Source organism: Simochromis diagramma, unplaced genomic scaffold, assembly GCF_900408965.1.
Source record: "Simochromis diagramma unplaced genomic scaffold, fSimDia1.1 OVJJ01000361.1, whole genome shotgun sequence".
Taxonomy (NCBI): domain Eukaryota; kingdom Metazoa; phylum Chordata; class Actinopteri; order Cichliformes; family Cichlidae; genus Simochromis; species Simochromis diagramma.
In genome coordinates this window covers 5,639,022-5,656,632 of record NW_024386860.1, presented here as the reverse complement: position 1 = coordinate 5,656,632, position 17,611 = coordinate 5,639,022, and the positions used below count along the sequence as shown (strand labels likewise).

General features: G+C 41.6%; 1 protein-coding gene across 6 annotated transcripts in view; it reads left to right on the top strand.

Moving 5' to 3' along the window:
* Positions 1–16,560, top strand: part of fam131bb (family with sequence similarity 131 member Bb) — a 35,678-nt gene extending 19,118 nt beyond the window's left edge. For 2 of the 6 annotated variants that reach the window (XM_040030041.1, XM_040030036.1), the window contains 7 exons: positions 2,184–2,219; positions 2,600–2,702; positions 4,929–5,153; positions 5,265–5,405; positions 8,156–8,463; positions 9,259–9,522; positions 12,924–16,560. In XM_040030041.1, the coding sequence (XP_039885975.1) occupies positions 2,606–2,702; positions 4,929–5,153; positions 5,265–5,405; positions 8,156–8,463; positions 9,259–9,522; positions 12,924–13,139 (1,251 nt within the window). In that variant the 5' untranslated portion in view covers positions 2,184–2,219; positions 2,600–2,605 and the 3' untranslated portion in view covers positions 13,140–16,560. The remainder of the gene's footprint in view (positions 1–2,183; positions 2,220–2,599; positions 2,703–4,928; positions 5,154–5,264; positions 5,406–8,155; positions 8,464–9,258; positions 9,523–12,923) is intronic. The other 4 variants (XM_040030040.1, XM_040030038.1, XM_040030037.1 and 1 more) reach the window with 3 other exon arrangements.
* The last annotated feature ends 1,051 nt before the right edge of the window (positions 16,561–17,611 follow it).

The window sequence follows — 17,611 nt, the reverse complement described above, 5'->3', positions numbered from 1 at the left end:
TGGTTCTGCAGAGAGGGGAAAAAAGACACACACACACACAAACACTTTCTATACATATATATCAGTGTTGTCAGGGCTATTGGAAAAGAACATAGGGAAAGCTGCTCCAGGCAGCCCAGCTCTCTCCTCACACCCACTCCTGTGAATGGAGAGCGAGACAGGGACGACCAGAGAGCGAGTGATGGAGGAAGTGGGAGCAAAGAATAGAATTACATGAGGGAAGGAAGAGGCAGACATTGATTAACATAAAGCATCTAGATGTAGCTGAAGGAGATTATAAACACTCCCCTCTCATCACACTCTCATTATTATATTATCTTAACCTAGAATTGAATTACATAATCTTTACATTTTACTCTATTGACCACTGAAGATAATTAACAAAGTTTTGCAGTTTTTCGATAAAGTGCTTGACGTGTAGAGAATAAAGCACTAGGACATGACTAGCAGAGCAGTCAGTAAGACTAACAAAGAACTGTGTTTACCTTGAACTTTAATTCATTTCTATAATTATTTAACATTACACTGTTATTTTTAATGTAGCTAAAAATTCTAATTCTAATTTATTTACTTCGAGTTGAGCATATTTTACGTTGTATTATTACTTTTTTTAAAATTTGATGTGTTGCAGTATGTGAAAATAGATGCTGAGAATACAATGAGGAGACATTAATCTATAGTATAGTGTTTTCTCTGGGACCTATACCTGCAATTACAAAAACATGCAGAAATGTACTAAATTTCCATGAAAGTCACTTTAATTTTTTTTTATTACTGAAAGGATAACAAGCATATTATGTTTGGAAGTGCATGGAGTTTTTTTCACATCACAAAACTGGTGCTGCACCTTTACCTCATGTAATTAGTAAGCCTGCATGGGTGCAGACTCAGTATTGAGGGAACTCTTTATTCTACTTTTACTTAAGGATAGTTGGTTTGGAACAGGACTAAATGTGGCAGATCCTTCGCATGAACTTGCAAACAGCATGACGGTATAAGGGCCGGACTGGAATGACTTTACCGAGTTTTAATTCCTGATTAAATGGAGGTTTAAAAGAAACACAAAGCTACAGGCAGCAGGTAGTTAACTAAAAACAAGTAGTCTAAAACTGAAAATTCCACCTATCAGCACCATATGTTGTTTGTTTAATCTGCATAAATGTGCAAAAAAAAAAAAGGGCCACAGCTGTTTTTCTAATTACAGGCTATTTCTTCTCAGGTGACACTCTGTTGAGTCTGCAGATTGACCAGAAAAAATAAGCTAATGACACAAATCTAGGAAAAGAGGGATTTGAAGACTAATTAAGCATTTAAATGTTAATTAGTGAGTTTAAGAGGTGCTTTTAGGGAGACTTTGTGCCAGGCTACATGTTCCCAGGTTTATGCAAACTAGCTGATGTATGTAAAAGCATCACTGACATGATGTCAGTGATGCCTTTACTGAAGTGAAGGATCTTCAGACTTGTGCCACCAGTGCAGCTTGCATTGCATTTATCCAGAAGAAAGTAGACCTGGAGCTTTCTGACAGTCTTGACTGTCTGTCTGCTGCTTGTGTACATCAACAGTAAAGGGGACAAAATATCAGCTCAGCCAGTAGCACACCAGTGTTCCCAGTGCAGTTAGTATCAGTCCAGCTGATAGAGAGAGTGCTTATCTGCTTTGTTCTCAGCGTCTGCCTTCACCACACGCACACATAAACACATAATGTCCCCTTCCTCCTGAAAGCCTCGGTCCCCTGTCTGTGTGCAGGATCAGATACAGTTCAACACACTATTGATATCTCGCTCTCGCAAACACACACAGTTTTCTGCTGGCTTTCAATGTTTCTGGCAGCACATGTAACCGAAGAGGAAATTCATTCATCCGTAGCGTATTCAGTTTGCTTTACACAACTAAGCAAATATAAACTGATCCCTGTTTAATCCCCTCCCTTCTCCCTGTCATTCTGGCTCTTCACTTTCCTTGTTCCTGGAAAATCCTGTGTGTCTGCCTCTTATTTTCCTCTCCCTTCTCCTAATTTCTTCCTCCGCATGCTTGATGTGCAATCAACCCCTCTGTCCTCCCCCCACTCCCCCACTCCCCCACCCCCGATGCATGTCAATGTCCTCTCTGTCCTGTCACTCTCTTACTCTTTCCTGCTCCTCCTTTCCCCATCCCTCTCTCCTCCTATTTCTCTTCCTCAGCATGGACGTTCAGAATTTTCATGGGAAGGAATCAATGTAAGTGTTGTGGCATCATTCCTTCATCTACTACTTTTCTCTCCCTATCTATTTGTTGCTTTTGCGCGTTTTGATTTATGACACCCCCACCTCCTGAGCCGTATAGTCCGTCTTGCGGTTTATTATACTGGTGTGAGCACAATCAGAAACCCTAGATTTACATGATATTTATTTTGTAGAATATCTCTTGAATCAAGATTTGGGAAATGCAAATTCTGTCTCTTGTATTAACCCAACACCTCCATCACTTGTCCTCTCCACTCACCCCTCTGACACACACACTGTCATGTCACACTGTCTATGTGTGGCCTCTCACACCATCCATGCTGTCCTTTTCTCCACACTTTCCTCCTCCATTCCTCTCTCTTCTCTCCTTCTAGCTGTCTATGGAAGACACCACATCAATCCTGCCCCGGCTCAAGAGGAACTCAAACGCCTATGGCATCGGGGCTCTGGCTAAGTCTTCTCTGTCAGGTGTGTCAGGTGTGTGTCTGTGCTGTAACTGGTAAACGACCCCATGCTGGCTCTGTCCTCAGATGGGCCCTGGAGTCAGCATGGTACCCTAAATGGGTTCCCCTGTATCACTTCCTCTCCACGCTGTGATATCAGTCGTCAATGACTCCTCGTGAGTCATTGACGGAAAAAATTCAGCTTCAAAAACAACACACACATACACACACTCACAAACACAGCTTGTTGCTCTAAGGAAAGCTGAGTGGGAAGTGTAGTTTTTTATGTTAAGTGGTTGTGAAATTGTGGTGTTCTGAGCAAGTATTAGTATGGATGTTTTGACTGTGCAAAGTGCCGTGTCGAACAGAGTTAGTGTAGTGAAGTGCTTTCTTTTAGTGCAGCGTTTTTTGGTTTCATCCAGCTGTTTTGTGTAGTGCAGTTTATTTGAGTGCAGTGAATTGTACTGCAGTACAGTGTAATGAAGTCCAGCTGCTATACCGTGTGCTGTGGTACTGATTTGTCCTATAATTTATTCATGAATCCCATCTTCATGTGCTACCATCAGAGAGAATCAGGCAGCCAGGGATTTACACTACGTGTCATCATATGTTAGTCGCGTGGAAATATGGAGCAGAGCTGTTAAACAGATATGAGTTTGTAGTGGCATGGCACCAGGAAATTAAATGTATGTTCAGCAGCTTTGAGTTTTCCGAAACGCAATAAAGAGAAAGAGTTTTTTGTTTACCCGGCGCAGCTTAGCAGAGGTGTGAAGAAGCTATCATGTCAACAAGCCAACCTCTCATTATTCATGCCACACAGCCGCCTCACCCCAATTAACCTGCTCCATCCCATGATGCACCTTTGTCAGACAAGACACGTCTCCTGCCGTCTCCCCTCCATGTGATGTTAACAGTCTCATTAAACACGCGAATGTCACCTCCACAACCCTTTTTCATTTCTCTGAGCTTATAATGGGTGCTCATGAAAACCCTCTTTTAACTACAGACTTTTGAATAGTTGGATTTGGCTGATAATGTTTTCCTTACGAACAGTTATTAATTTAAGATATTCAATATTTTAATAAAATGAGCAGTCTCAAACATCCCAGAGGCGTTTGGGTATTTTGTTTACTTCTTAAAGGCAGGCCTATTGTGGTTATCCTTGTTTATTTCTCTAAAGATAAATGTATAGATTGATATTCACTAGCAAGGACTAAAGCCCCAGATGCGAATGAAAATGTTTGTTAATAACGAAGCAACGAGCTATGCCACAGGCTCGCTGAGGCGGTGGCTCCCCTGATACTTTTGAGAGAGGCTTACAAGCAGAGAAAAAGTGATGATGGGCCAAATAGGCACTTATAGAAATACGGCTGGAAAAGGAACTGTTGTGGGTGTGGTCCTGCTCCTGAACTTTAGATAAATAATCTTGAATAGGCTTATACACTGGTACAGTTCTGGCTGCTAATATTAAATATGGTTAAAGTTTTAAATAATGAGGTCAGCGTGTGTGAAAGTAATCCCAGCAGGCCAAAAGCTCAGGCTTCACATTGCTCTAATCGCTCACTTTCAGACCACTTCAGACATGTCAGTGAATGCGGATATCCTTAATGTGGTTATCTCAGGCACACAGCTCTGGCTGTGAGCACATGAGCTCCACCACCTGCTGTTCAAACCTTTTGTTTGCAAAGGGCAGCCAATCAAAAGAAAGCTGGCTCACAGGTAAGGTGGATTTCAGGGGAGACAAAGTAAAACTGTATGTGATGAACAGAGAGGCTAAACCAAGGCACAGTGTAAGATGAGAGAGTTTTATTTTGATCCCGAGTCATTTAAAGCCACTCCAGTGAAGTCCAGGAATTAAAACGTGAGTTAATAATGAGCCTAATAGGTCAGCTCCAACACTGAAAGGTTTATTATTTATATGACAGTTGCTTAATCAATTTATCAGTCGAACCGTGCCGGATATCCATATTTCCATGAGCCATCACATCATAGCGTCATACCCTCCTCCACCCAAAACCAGTGCACACTTGATAATAACGAATCTATCTTATGTCTCTTCCTTCCTCTTCTTTTGTTTTTTCCCCCATTTGTTCCCCATCTGCCGGTTCATTCTCTACTCCTTCCCTCAACTCGTCTAATCACCTCTCTCTAAACCTCTGATCTTTTAATTTCTCCTCTTACTTCCACACATTTTGTTTAAATTGGCCACCCTCCCTCCTCCTTCTGCTCCTTCCTTGTCTGGGTCTTTCTCCTAAAACAGGTGTCACACGCACAATGAAGGAAAGAGTGACCAAGCCCACAGCCATGGCCCAGGGTCGCGTCGCTCACATGATTGAATGGCAAAACTGGGGCATGACGACGGTGGGTTCGGGGAGCGTCCTCCAGTCCCGCATCACTACCCAGGAGCGAGAAAAGGAGCGGCGGCTGGAGAACGACGCCTACAGTGACCTCAGTGATGGGGAGAAAGAGGCTCGCTTTGCAGCAGGTCGGTTGAGGACAAGAGTTTCACACCCTATTAACTGTCATCAGCCACTTGAGTGGTACTGCAGGTCTTAGTAACAATTATCCTGACTTGCCCTCTGAATTCTCACCTCAGGCATCCTGCAGCAGTTTGCAATCTCAGAGGCAACGCTCCTGGCGTGGTCGTCAATGGATGGTGAGACTCCGCAGTCAGGATCAAACCAGGGAAGCGTGGCTCACCTCAGTGAGGTCAACCAGGAGAGCATCACCAGTCGAGGTAAAGGACTACAAATATGTCTGAGACTTAAAGTCCAGGAAACAGCTGTTGGTGAAACACAGCCACATCATTTATGAGTAAGAAAATGGAAGAGGTTGGAAAGTGGCAAATCAATTTTAAACAGAGTAGTTAGAGTATTGTGTTACAGCGTCTCGTCTCTCTAGACCAGAGATGTCAAACTCACTTTAGATTGTGGCCAACAGACAGCCCGCTCTGATCGTAAGTTGCCTGGACAAGTGAAACTCCTCTTTCTGTAAGCGTAAGCAAGTTTAATAAAACAAACAATGCACTGCTTTCTTTACATGACAAGAAAGTGCTGCTTTGGCCATAAACTGCAAGAAATAATTTGGTAAATTTAGAGAAAATGTTCTGTTAGCTCGTTGCGCAGACTGTCCTATAATTATAAAACAGAAAAGTTTTGTTAATTGACTGAATGTCCTCTTTTTGTTTTCTTGGGCTTTTTTTTTATTTTTATTTTTTATAATGAACCCACTGTAAAAGTCATACATTTCTATAGTAGATGGCGTAAAAACAGGAACTTTCCTATTTACTTATTACTTATTTACTTGTATATTTCAAACCAGTAGGAAAAGCTGTAAAACTTATGAAAATACAGAAGTCTGGAATTTATGCCAGTCTTCCATTTTCCAGAACTGTCCAGTGGGCCAGATTGGAGACTTAAGCAGGCCACATCTGGCCCCCAGACCTTATTCTAAGGAGCTTGAAAAGAAAAGTGTCTGAACTTTAGATGAGGATGGACCATTAGCAGTCTATCTGAATCTAAAGGACAAAGGTCACTTCTTTGAGGATGCCAGTGTTCACATTTTGGACAGAGAAGACAATTTGGTTTGAAAGAGGAGTGAAAGAAGCCATCTATGTCCACTGTGAACGGCCATCTTTGAACAGAGGCGGTGGTTTACTACACCAACTGTTTGCCATCTATAATCCAGTTTTGAGATCCCTTCCCAGATGCCTTAACGCCCACTCACATCCTGGGCCTTCTGACCTCAGGAAATTGCATGATAGGGTGGGGCTAAGTTTCGCAATGAGTTCACCCGATTGTGACCTACACCCGTTTTCACACCTTGGCTCGTGTGATTAGGTAGAGGATCATTAGGGGGTCAATTGTCCCTCTTAGGGGGACACTCCAACGGGGCTTAAATCTGGGACTCTCCACCATTTGACCTTAGATGATCCGAAGAAGCTTCTCGGATCAGAGGCGAAACGACTTCAAGCAACTTAAAGAAGTCCAGATGCTCTTCTTTCCAAGCTCCTTAGACCACGATGACCTGGATGACTGAGAACCTTCACAGACCCCAGACTAGACTTGTAGTCAAGACCGCCTAAACCAAGACCAAGACAATACCAAGACCAAGACAGACTGAGTCAAGACCAAGGCAAAGTTGAGACGAGACCGAGACAAAAAAGTCTTTAAACTGCAGCCAGATGCTGCTTCGTTTACGGGTGTCAGGCATATTTATGTGTTTTTGCGATGCACTCGCAGAGCCCTCCTCACCGCTGTCTACTGTCTCACTCACTCACTGAGAGGACAGGCACACGCTCCACTTCACTGTCGCGTCTCTCACCCTCTCTGTTTTTCACATAATGATATTATCCTATATCCTCGCATGTGATTGGCCACAATATGGAGGGATTGGAGCATAGCTGAGCCACTGTGTGAGAGCTGAGCAGCTAAAGGAAATTAAGTGAGGAGCCGGCTCTCGCTCAATGGGAGTCGACTCTTCTGATTCACTACAAAGCACTCTCTAACTCTCTAAGCACGGCTCTTAGAGCTGATGCTTTTGCGCATGACACATTATCGAACATTACGTTGTGTGTCATGGATACTGTTGAGTCCAAATCTCCTGACCTCTATGCCAATCTGAGACAGCAAGACCGAGACAGCGAGACCAAGACAAGACCGAGGGATCAGGACCAAGACAAGACCAAGACCAAGACCAAAGTCTGTCGAGACCAAGACAAGACCCAGACCACGTAAAAGTAGTCTCAAGACAGGTCTCGAGACGGGTCTCGAGACATCCAACTCTACCTCAGACCTTATGTTTGACACCTCTGCTCTAGACTTTAGGCCATTTCAGTTTCCAGCATGAACTTTTGGAAGGTAAACCCAGACACTGTATCGATATAAACAGTGATTTTGGATATTTGCAATTTACTGCAATGTTGCCTTAGCACTGCAGAAAATTAGAGTAAGTGCTTTGCTGATTTAAAATAGACTTTCTTAACTGCACCCTGAATGCATTAGTCTTAACTGATCCCATCGTTTTTAAGTCAGACACTTAGCAAAATATGTGGCTGTGAGCCCACTTTATAGCCCTCCAACTTTGAGTAAGAAACACTGGAGGCAATCAAAGCTCTGTCTGCACTATACAGTTTGACAAAATGATGACTCAACAGTGCGAGGTGTGCCAGTGTTCAACTCTGTTCGGTTCATACTGGAGAGTTTCTGTCATAACATTTTCACTCAGTGTGGAAAGATTTCAGCTGAGTTTTTTTCAGAGTAGTTAACAGCCAGATCTAATTTTATCTCAACAGCTATTAGCTTTAACTGTTGGTCATTAAAAGTCGTAATTTCAAGATTTTAAGAAATTGCTCATTCTTTTTCCAATTCCAGCAAATTTGAAAAGTGGGATTTTTGTAAAAATCATAAAACACAGTGTTCCTGCGTCCATCTGCTGCCCCCATTTTGAAGAGTGCTAACAGCTGCCACATTTTTTTATTTCCTGCAGATCAGATATTGCACCACTCCTCAGCGGAGGTGTGGCCTCACACATACGTCTCCCAGGGCCACTACTGCCTCTCCTCTTCTGACGCTTGGGAGCCCATCAACAACGATCCCTCCGTTGTGGCGTCTCCCCCTGCTGGCTCCTACGTTATGGGTACGGAGGGCTACGATGGGCAGGCCGCAGCTCACTTCCTGTCTCAGCAACAGCAGCAGCAGTTCACTCTCCAGCAGAGTCAACTACAACAGCTGCAGCAGATCCAACAGTTTCAGCACTACCACCAACAGCAGCTTCTGCAGTATCAGCAACAGCAGGTGATTGATTGAGAGTGCCGCCGTCTGGGTTTTAATCCAAATGTAAATTGTTGCTGCTAATGCGTAAGGCTTGAGTATCAGATATGGTTTTTATAAAATACTGTCTGGTAAAATAAATTTATTAACACATTATTTTATTTATTTGTTCACTTTTGTATAGGCACAAGTACAGCACATGAACAAACCCACACATCACAGCATTTATAGACTAAAAAAGCTGGGCTTTTATTCAGAACATGTTCTCAGAAACTCTTACCTCCTGGGTTTCATGCTCAGTCTGAAATTCGCTCTTGACTGTGGAAATAGAAATTCAACAAAATAATCTTAACTCGAGATTTTTCTATCTAATCATCTCCTTTTATTCGTTTTTGTTTTTGCATTACTTCATAAAAAAGATTTTAGCCTAAGCAATGACTCAACCGCATCTGATGTGAACGCTGACACACCTCACACTGTTGAGTCATCACTCTTGTCAAGAATCCTTCATTAAATGCTCAGCTGAACCTGCAAAAATATGACATTCTTCCAAAGGGACGCATCCAAATCATTTTTTAAACAAAAATAAAAATAATTCCATGCATGAGGATGGAATTTCTTATAATGTACAAAAAGATCTGCATATCACCTCTGTTGCCCAAGGGAAAACAAAGTCAGCTTACTGCATACTGACATGGGGAGCATGTCATGAAACATTCAAGCTGGCAAACAGGTCGCAAACGACTGACAGATCTTATGTCTTTCAGTCACTGCTCATTCCTCACATTTTACTGATTAGTCTTTTCTGTGTGTTTCAAGTCTCTGGAGCACAGGCTACACAGTGCCAACCACTCTTTGCAAGCAACACCCAACAGCACCATCCACAGTCTGGTTCATCAAATTCACCCTCCGCTGGTTGATCTGTGGAACACGGGGCAGATGGAAACCTATCAGGCAGAAGCCGGCGGGTACATGGGTGTGGCGGCGACAGTGGAGCCAAGCCTGTGCGTTCCCACTGGTGAAGAGATAGTAGGAACGGAACACTCCCCGCTACTGGAACAGCAGGAGGAGGAGGAGGTCAAGGTGAGTTGAACAAGGGGTTGCATTACATAAAATTATCTCTTCAGTGATTAATATTTGATTTTGTAGCTTTCTAAGCGAGTTCTCAGAGGCACCAGACTGGAGGTTTAGTTCTGCTTACTGCAACCTGTGTGTCATTTCTTTTTAAATCTGCAGACTGTACTTAAAGTTTTATCTCGAATCATTTAATCATAAGATTGGTTTGATTTTATGCACATGTAGCAATCTAAGATCAATTTGTCAATAGAGGGGATACTGATTGACATTTTTTGAAAAGAATTGTCTGCCAGTACTTTAATTCAGTTCAGTTTTCTTTGTACGCATAGCACCAAATCACAACAACATTCACCTGAAGTTACTTTATATTATAAGCTAAAAAACCTGCAATAACAGAAGAAACCCCAACCATTAGATGACCCCCTTTGAGCAATCACTTGGCAACATTGGAAAGGAAAAACTCCCTTTTGACAGGAAGAAACCTCTGAGTGAACCATGGTCAGGAACGGGCAGTCATCTGCTGTGGATGGTTGGGGGAAATGGCAAAAAGAGGAAAGTGAGGATTTCTAGCTTTTCCTTGGGTACATTTAAAAGTTTTATTACACTAGCCGGGCAGCTGTGTTCTTGGCTAAGATACTGAACCCACTTTTCCCCTGAGACATCGATCAGGGTGCGAGTATGTGCATGATTGTTAGAAGGGTTAACACCATCACATCCAGAAGGTCCTGGATTAGGATTTGCTTTCCCATGTGGAATTTGCATGTTCTCCCTGCACCTGTGTGGGCTCTATATGGGTACTCTGGCCACAGTGCACAGACGTCCATATTAAGTTAATTGGTGAAATAGGTGTGAATGCTTATCTGTCTCTCTGTGTTAGCCGTGCGACAAAATTGGCAACCTGAGCAGTTGTACCCTACCTTGGTATCGGCTCCAGCCTCCTGACCCTTGAATTAGATAAGCGGAATAAACTGAATGGATGGATTTTTTAACTTTTGACCTGCCGAAGACATATACTTTTACATTTCCATCATTTTGACTGAATTGATGACAACATTAACTGATGATAAAAATATTAGATTTGTGGCTTCAATAAGATAAAGTTGGGAATGGAAAAATTTGAATAGATTAGATAGCAGAAATGTCAGGAAACAAGAGGGAGAGTTGAAAACCACAGTTGCGGCAGGCCTCCAAACTTCAGTTATTTTGGGGATAAATTATGTAAAAGGTGTGAAGCAAAAGGGACTGCTATGAAAGTTTTCATGAAAATTGCAGGGAGCAACCTTATTAATGCACAAAACAATCAGTCACCTATATATCTAATTCATGAAGTCCTCATCTTCAGGTTGATTTTGCTGTGCAGCTCAAGAAGGCAACACTTTTTAGCAGCTGAGCTCTTGTTGGCAATCCATCACTGAATAAGCAGTGGTATAGGATTGGCTGCTCTTCCTTATGACAAAAACCGTAATCACAATTATTTTGGTCCATATAAATGGACTGAATGCTGAATGGTACTTATGTAGCACTTATCTGTTCTAACTGAGCACTCAAAGCATTTTATACTACGAACCTCATTCACCCAATCACATACACATTCATACAAATCAACACCTAAGCGGTTTTATCTAACATTGAACACACGCCAAACTCTGATGGATGCGTCGTGACTGATCTTCTGATTGGTCGACATCTTGCTCTACATCCTCAGCTACAGCTGCCCCTATAAAACACAATCATATAACACAATAATTGTTTTATCCCAATTGGATATATTGAATATAATTTTTGACTTTGACAACCTACAGTGGTATCATGGTAGCACAAAAAGCTTTAGGAAAAGATTCATTGGCTTTTCCACCCATGTCAACAAACATGCTAACATTTCTACCTGTTAGAGAGTAGTAAGCTTGTTCCTGCTTGTTTATGTCACAATTTAACTGCAATTTTACTGAGAGAAATGGGGGGAAAGGGGGAAAAATGGTAACAGCCACTAAAAACTGACTATTATGTATCCCAATAGTGTTTTATTATAGTGCAGAGAGGCTGATAGGTTGGTCATTCGATTTCTGACTACATTTAAGAGTCTTTGAGCAAAACACTGAACCCCAAGTCACTTCAGAATGTCTGTGTGAATGACTGCAAAGAGCTCTGCAGACACAGCTAAAGTTAAAAGGCATGCTAAGTGCAGACCATTTACCATTAAAAATTAATTATTTGGACTTTGGAAACCTTGACTTTAAACCAGCATTGACTTGAGGTCTGCAGAGAAAGATTATGTATTGCAAGCTTCAAAACAGTTTGACAGTTGGCCTTGAGTTGAGACTGTCTTGACAAAGTGTACTTTGATGCGTCACGGTGCTCTTCATATTTGCCAATCAGTCTGTTAGCTGATACAGTAGGAGAAATCTGAGGATGGATTTTGGCCCACTCCTCTTTACAGAAACTTTAATTTCTTCAGATTTCTTGACTGCCCATTGGCAACTTGAAGCTTCAGCTCCTTCCACAGATTTTCTACAGGACTGAGGTCTGGAAACTGGCTTTGGCTCAGTGTTTCTCTTCTCCAAAAACAGCAGGTTGAGTTGATACCAAAGGTTTTGGTTTCATCTGACCACACTGTTCACTGTTCAGTAGAAAACCTAAGACCGATCTTCACATGTTGCTTCTTGAGCAGGGGGGACCCTATGGCGTGTGTTATCAGTGGTTTTCTCGGGGACTGTAGTCCCAACTGCCTTCAGATCAGTAATAAACTCCACCTGTGTAGTTTTAGGCTGATCCACCACCTTTCTCATGATCATCCTCAAAACATGAGGCAAGATCTTACGAGTGAAGCTCCAGGAAAAGCGCAATTGATGATCATTTTATATTTCTTTCATTAGCAAATAGTTGGACCAAGAGTTGTCACCTTTTCACCAGGCTTCTTGCTGATGGTCTAGTAGTATATCCCAGCCTTTTGCAGGTCTATAATCTTATCCACGATATCTTTTGACAACTCCTTGGTCTTTTCATAGTGGCGGAGAGGCTGGAAAGAAAGAAACTGACTCTGTGGACAAGTGTGCTTTATACACATAATTGAGATCAAGTGCCTCTATTATTGGTTGCTTGGTTGACTGGTTGATTGATTGGTTGAATGATTATACGTATCATACTTACTTCACTCAATGCTATGCAAATCAATTTATAACTTTTATATAATGTGTTTCCTGGATTTTGGGGTGATATTCCATTAAAATGAAAATATCATAAAAACCCGAGACTGTTCATTTCTTTGTAAGTAACCAAACTTACAAATTCAGCAGGGGATCAAATATTTGTTTTCACTACTGAAGAGCACAATAGGTAAAAATCTATCCACATACATAAGTTAGTCATCTAGTTGACCTTGTGTGTTTCACTCTTTCTGCCCTGATCAGGAAGAAGATGTGGCACTGTGCATGGAGCAAGAGTCGGCCACATTGACTCCACCCACACAACAAGGGGATGCTTCTGGTGGCAGTAGTCCGGGGCAGCTGCCAGCAGAGCCAATCACAGAGCGGAAGTTGTCTGATGTCACTTCTGGTCTCATTCAGACACTAGAGGAGAAGGAAGAGCCAGAAGAGGGGCCTCCTGCTTCTGTGGCAGCCAACTGAGTTTGTGGCAGACAAGAGACAAATGAAGAACTGACTGGGGAGTCAGCAAGAAATGAGCATAATAACACAATATATCTCTATTACTCTGTTCCTTTTCAGGTATCAAAACCACAACTTTTTTGGTTGCAAGGTCATTTCTTCAAAATGGTGAGAAATAGATTTGGTGGACTCCCAATAACAGTAGAGCTGATGCAACAATGGACACCTGTTTCTTTGCAAGCCTTACATCCCAAAGGTAACTGAAGAAAAGACAGATGAAGGCGGAAGAGAAGCACCAACCGAGTGAATTATATCCACCGGGAAACTGCACTGAGACAAAAAAGAGGGGAATGGAAACATGCATGCTTTTTATGAGACAAGCAACTCAACCCTGTCATCATCTAATAATGATAATAGAAATCTAAAGTAATAAAAAAATAACAATAATTTTGTAATAAAAGAAACAAAAAAAAGAACAACAATCTATGTATAAGTGTATGATAAGATATGAGATTTCCAGTGGGAGAACTACTCTGTTTACAGCTGTTATTCAACACATAAGATAGAGTTTAGTCAAATTTATTTCCCCATTGCATCAAACACATGCACTATACTTTACATCTGGCAACCCAAGCACTTTCACAGATGATTGAAGTAGGCCCAGAAAATCTCAGCATTTCAGTGAAATGCAGTTTTCCCCGAGGCACAATCCAGGGACAGGCTCGCCCTGCTGACTGGACACCCAAAAACCCTGCACAGATAAGGATTGTACTGTATACCGTGCTTCCTACTCTGTCTCTCTGTATGCATGTTTCTTCAGAGTACTATGGAGTACCTGTACTATACAGCACTGTATAGACTTTGCACTGAACCATAGTATCCCAGGTGTGGCCACAGTGGCCCTGCAGTGGGCCTGCGGTGGGTTTGAGCGGTGGCTTTCATGACTGAGAAATAAACACAGAGCTGCATATGTGAATCTCTTTTGCACTGATGCAATCCCAACAGATCAGAGGTTCCCTTTGGACTGTTGAGGTTACCCAGTTTCCGCTCTGAAAGCTTTCACCGACAACCAAAACCGAGCCACTTGACAACGCGAACCCTCAGCTGCTTTTTTTTTTCCATAGACGTAATCGCGATGAATAAAGGATGATAACCACTATTTTGAATGTACTGGAAGACAGGCGGCAGTACACGAGTGCTGCTTTGATGCCTCCTCCGTGGTCCACAAGAGAGAGAAGGGAGCGCTGTTCTGTTTTGTGAAACAAAAACAAGTGGGGGAGTCTTTCAACCATGTTGGAAAGTGGATTCACTGCTGGCTCACCAAGACCACAACAACACACACACACACACACACACACAGATATGAATATCTAAATTGTAACCAGCAATAGGCAGGCGAGACACTGGCTTCCCAGATCAGTGTCAGCTCTGTCACAAATATGTAAATATTCTGAGTAAATAAAGAAATTGCCTCTCGCTCACAATCACAACTGTTCTATTACAGTATGATTTCTTTATTTTTGTACACCTCTTGGGTCCCACCTTATTTTGGGGATTGCTCTCAAACTCACAGCTTAGCCTAGCACAGTTTAGTTTTTTCTTCTTCTGTGTGCAACAACACAAAGACAAAATCGGAGGAAATGGGAGGGATGTTGTGTTTTAAGTTGGGTGATCGAATCAAACTGAGGGGCATTCAACTTGCTGAGACCATCGGCGGTGGAAAAAGTTTGGCGACGGCGACAGGAGTTGCCACTCAGTCAGCCAATCAGGGAATAGAGCGGACGATAAGGACTGAACACTGGACCTGAAAAGATCGGTGTCTTCCTGCTCATCGTTCTTACTGTGAAGCAGCTGCCTGGATTTTTTGTGGGTTTTTGTTTTTCTTTCACCGGAGGAAGGACAGTGTTTGCTTGCGAGACGTGGAGTTAAACAGCGGCGGTGAACAAAGTGGACTTTCCGTGCATGGCTCACTGACAAAACTTTACGACACTACAAAACCACTGTTTTCTCTGTTGGAGGAGCACCTTCTCTCACTTTGATGATTGTGTGAGAAACTTTTAAGATGATAAGATATATGGTTTATTGACTTGAATGAATTTATTTATTGATTGCTTCTTTATGCAATGTTGGGGACAATGTTTATTTTTCTACTGACCTGCTGAATTCTGAGTTAGAGTAGGTGTCACGGCTGTAAAGCACTCTCGTTTTGTCTGGTTTTGAGCACTTTAAACCAAGAAGAGATGGAGCAGTTTGGCAGCTCACTGTTTTTAAAAACTTCAAGAATTTCAGTAGTGCCAGGTGACAAAAACAACTTGAAGACTGCTCAAAACTGCAAACAGAATGTCTTTACGCAATGGCAAATATTAATTTATTTATTGGAAAATTACTTGGTGGGGAGGAAAAATAAGACATCTTGTACAGAGTATAATTTCACGTGGGTACCAACCCTTCTGGGAGCAGTATCTTTTTTTTTAATGAGTCAGATGACATAATGTGGTGGAAAGACCAATGCTTTATATATATTTCTTTGACCATCGCAGCTTATTTGGGCTTGACTGTTTGCTAATAAGCTACATCACAAGGAAACATGCATGAACTCCGTTATAGACACTGCTTCGCTTTGGGTTATTTTTATTTATTTATTTTCTTTTTATTTATTTTGTGTTGTTGCTTTTTTTCTTTTTTAAATTAAATCTCAATGAATGAATAAACAAATAATAAGAAGCCAAAAATATTTCTGTGGATGTTAAGGTTTACTGATCACATCTTTGTTAACCTGCTGGTTTGCAGTTGAGTCACTCTTTTTGTATTTCTACTGCCATCTTCCAGTTACAGTTACAACTTGTCTGCAGGCATGATGCTCAAAACCTGCTTCTGGTCCTCTGCCTTGCTCCTTCTCTTCCTTTCCGTCTATCTCTTTGTATCTGCTCTGTATATTTGTGTCTGTCTGTATGTCTGTCTGTGTACAGTAAGATGTCCACTGTCTTGTTGGAAAAATCACTGCCAAAAAAAGAGAGAAAAAAAAAACAGAAAAATAACTTGACGTTTTCACATCAGTCATAGGGAATCTGATAATTATAATCTGGAAGTGTCTGGCAAAAAAAGTAACTGCTGTATAAAACGCTGTATAAAATTGGATGGCTTCTGTAAAAGTCTGCATAAAATTGGATTTGTTTGAAATGAGGCAGTGTGACTGGTGATACCAGTGAACACTTATAACAGTCCCACCTATGCATGCTTGTTGGATGGCTGTCACAGGATGGTTCTTCCGTGCTCCCCCCCCTCTCTCTCTCTTCTGTCAACTCTCTGTTTCTTCCCGTTTCTCTTCCTTTCCCCTCTTTTTCCTGCACGACCTCCTATTCACCTTCCGGCTCCTTTTACCTGTCTCCTCTCCTTTTCCTCTGGTGGAGAAAGAGCAAATAAACAAAACCAACAAATGGCATTTCTTGTGCACACGTGTGGTTATGTTTTCATGTTTTCACAGGTTGGAAATAATTAGATTCTCACATGTTCACCTCCTTTCTCTCAAGAGCTTAGTGATATGCTTTTGGGGGGGTTCTTTTTCTTTTTTGGACTGACAGTGGGTGTCTGCGACCATGTGCTTGACAGACAAAAACAGCAGTCACAAGGAGCTGGCAGCAGAGTAATCCAGCCTGTCATGCTTTTCCAAAAACATCCCTCTCCAGTCCTTATCAGGGACTTTTATGCCAGGAGAATATTAACACAGCCAGGCCTCCTCCATAGGGACTAACTGCTGATTTGTTCAAGCTCACATAGGAATCAGAGGCTGAAACACACTGCTGACTTTCACAGCACAGAAATGTTTATATGCATGCAGATGTTCTCTTTTTAGACTTTTTTTCATCACCCTCACTCCTTTTCTTGACGTAGTATATCCCAACAATTACAAAACTAATTTGTACAAACATTAATGCGCCTCAGTGGATAAATAATTGTGTTCCACTTAAGCTTTACTTTTACTGAATGTGGAGTATTTAAAAAATATGAACTACGCTTATATCATGTATAGATGTAATATATACTCTATAGATACATGTTGTAATTTTCAACAACTTATTATACTTTGAGTTGTTTAATCTGTGATCTATACACCTTGCAGTAATTGTTAAGTTGATAACTACATTATGGAACCCAGAAACTCCAAACCAAAGCTCAACACTAAAAACTGTGAGCGCCTTAAGAAGTTGCTTTGCAGATCTTTTTCTGTTACTAAACATGAAGTCATGGGAGTGACATACAACAAGACAGTTTTTAATTGAAATTTAACCTTTATTTAACCAGGAAAATCCCATTGAGATTAAAAACCTCTTTTTCAAGGGAGACCTGGCCAAGATAGGCAGCAGCAAGTTACAGATTTTTTCCAAAAATTGCCAAAATGTCAATAAGATGGCCAACCTTTTCTCAGATCCTGCAGATTAAAAAGTCTGTCAAATTTTAGAAAAATGTCAGTGGTGATAAAATTGTGCGTTTAA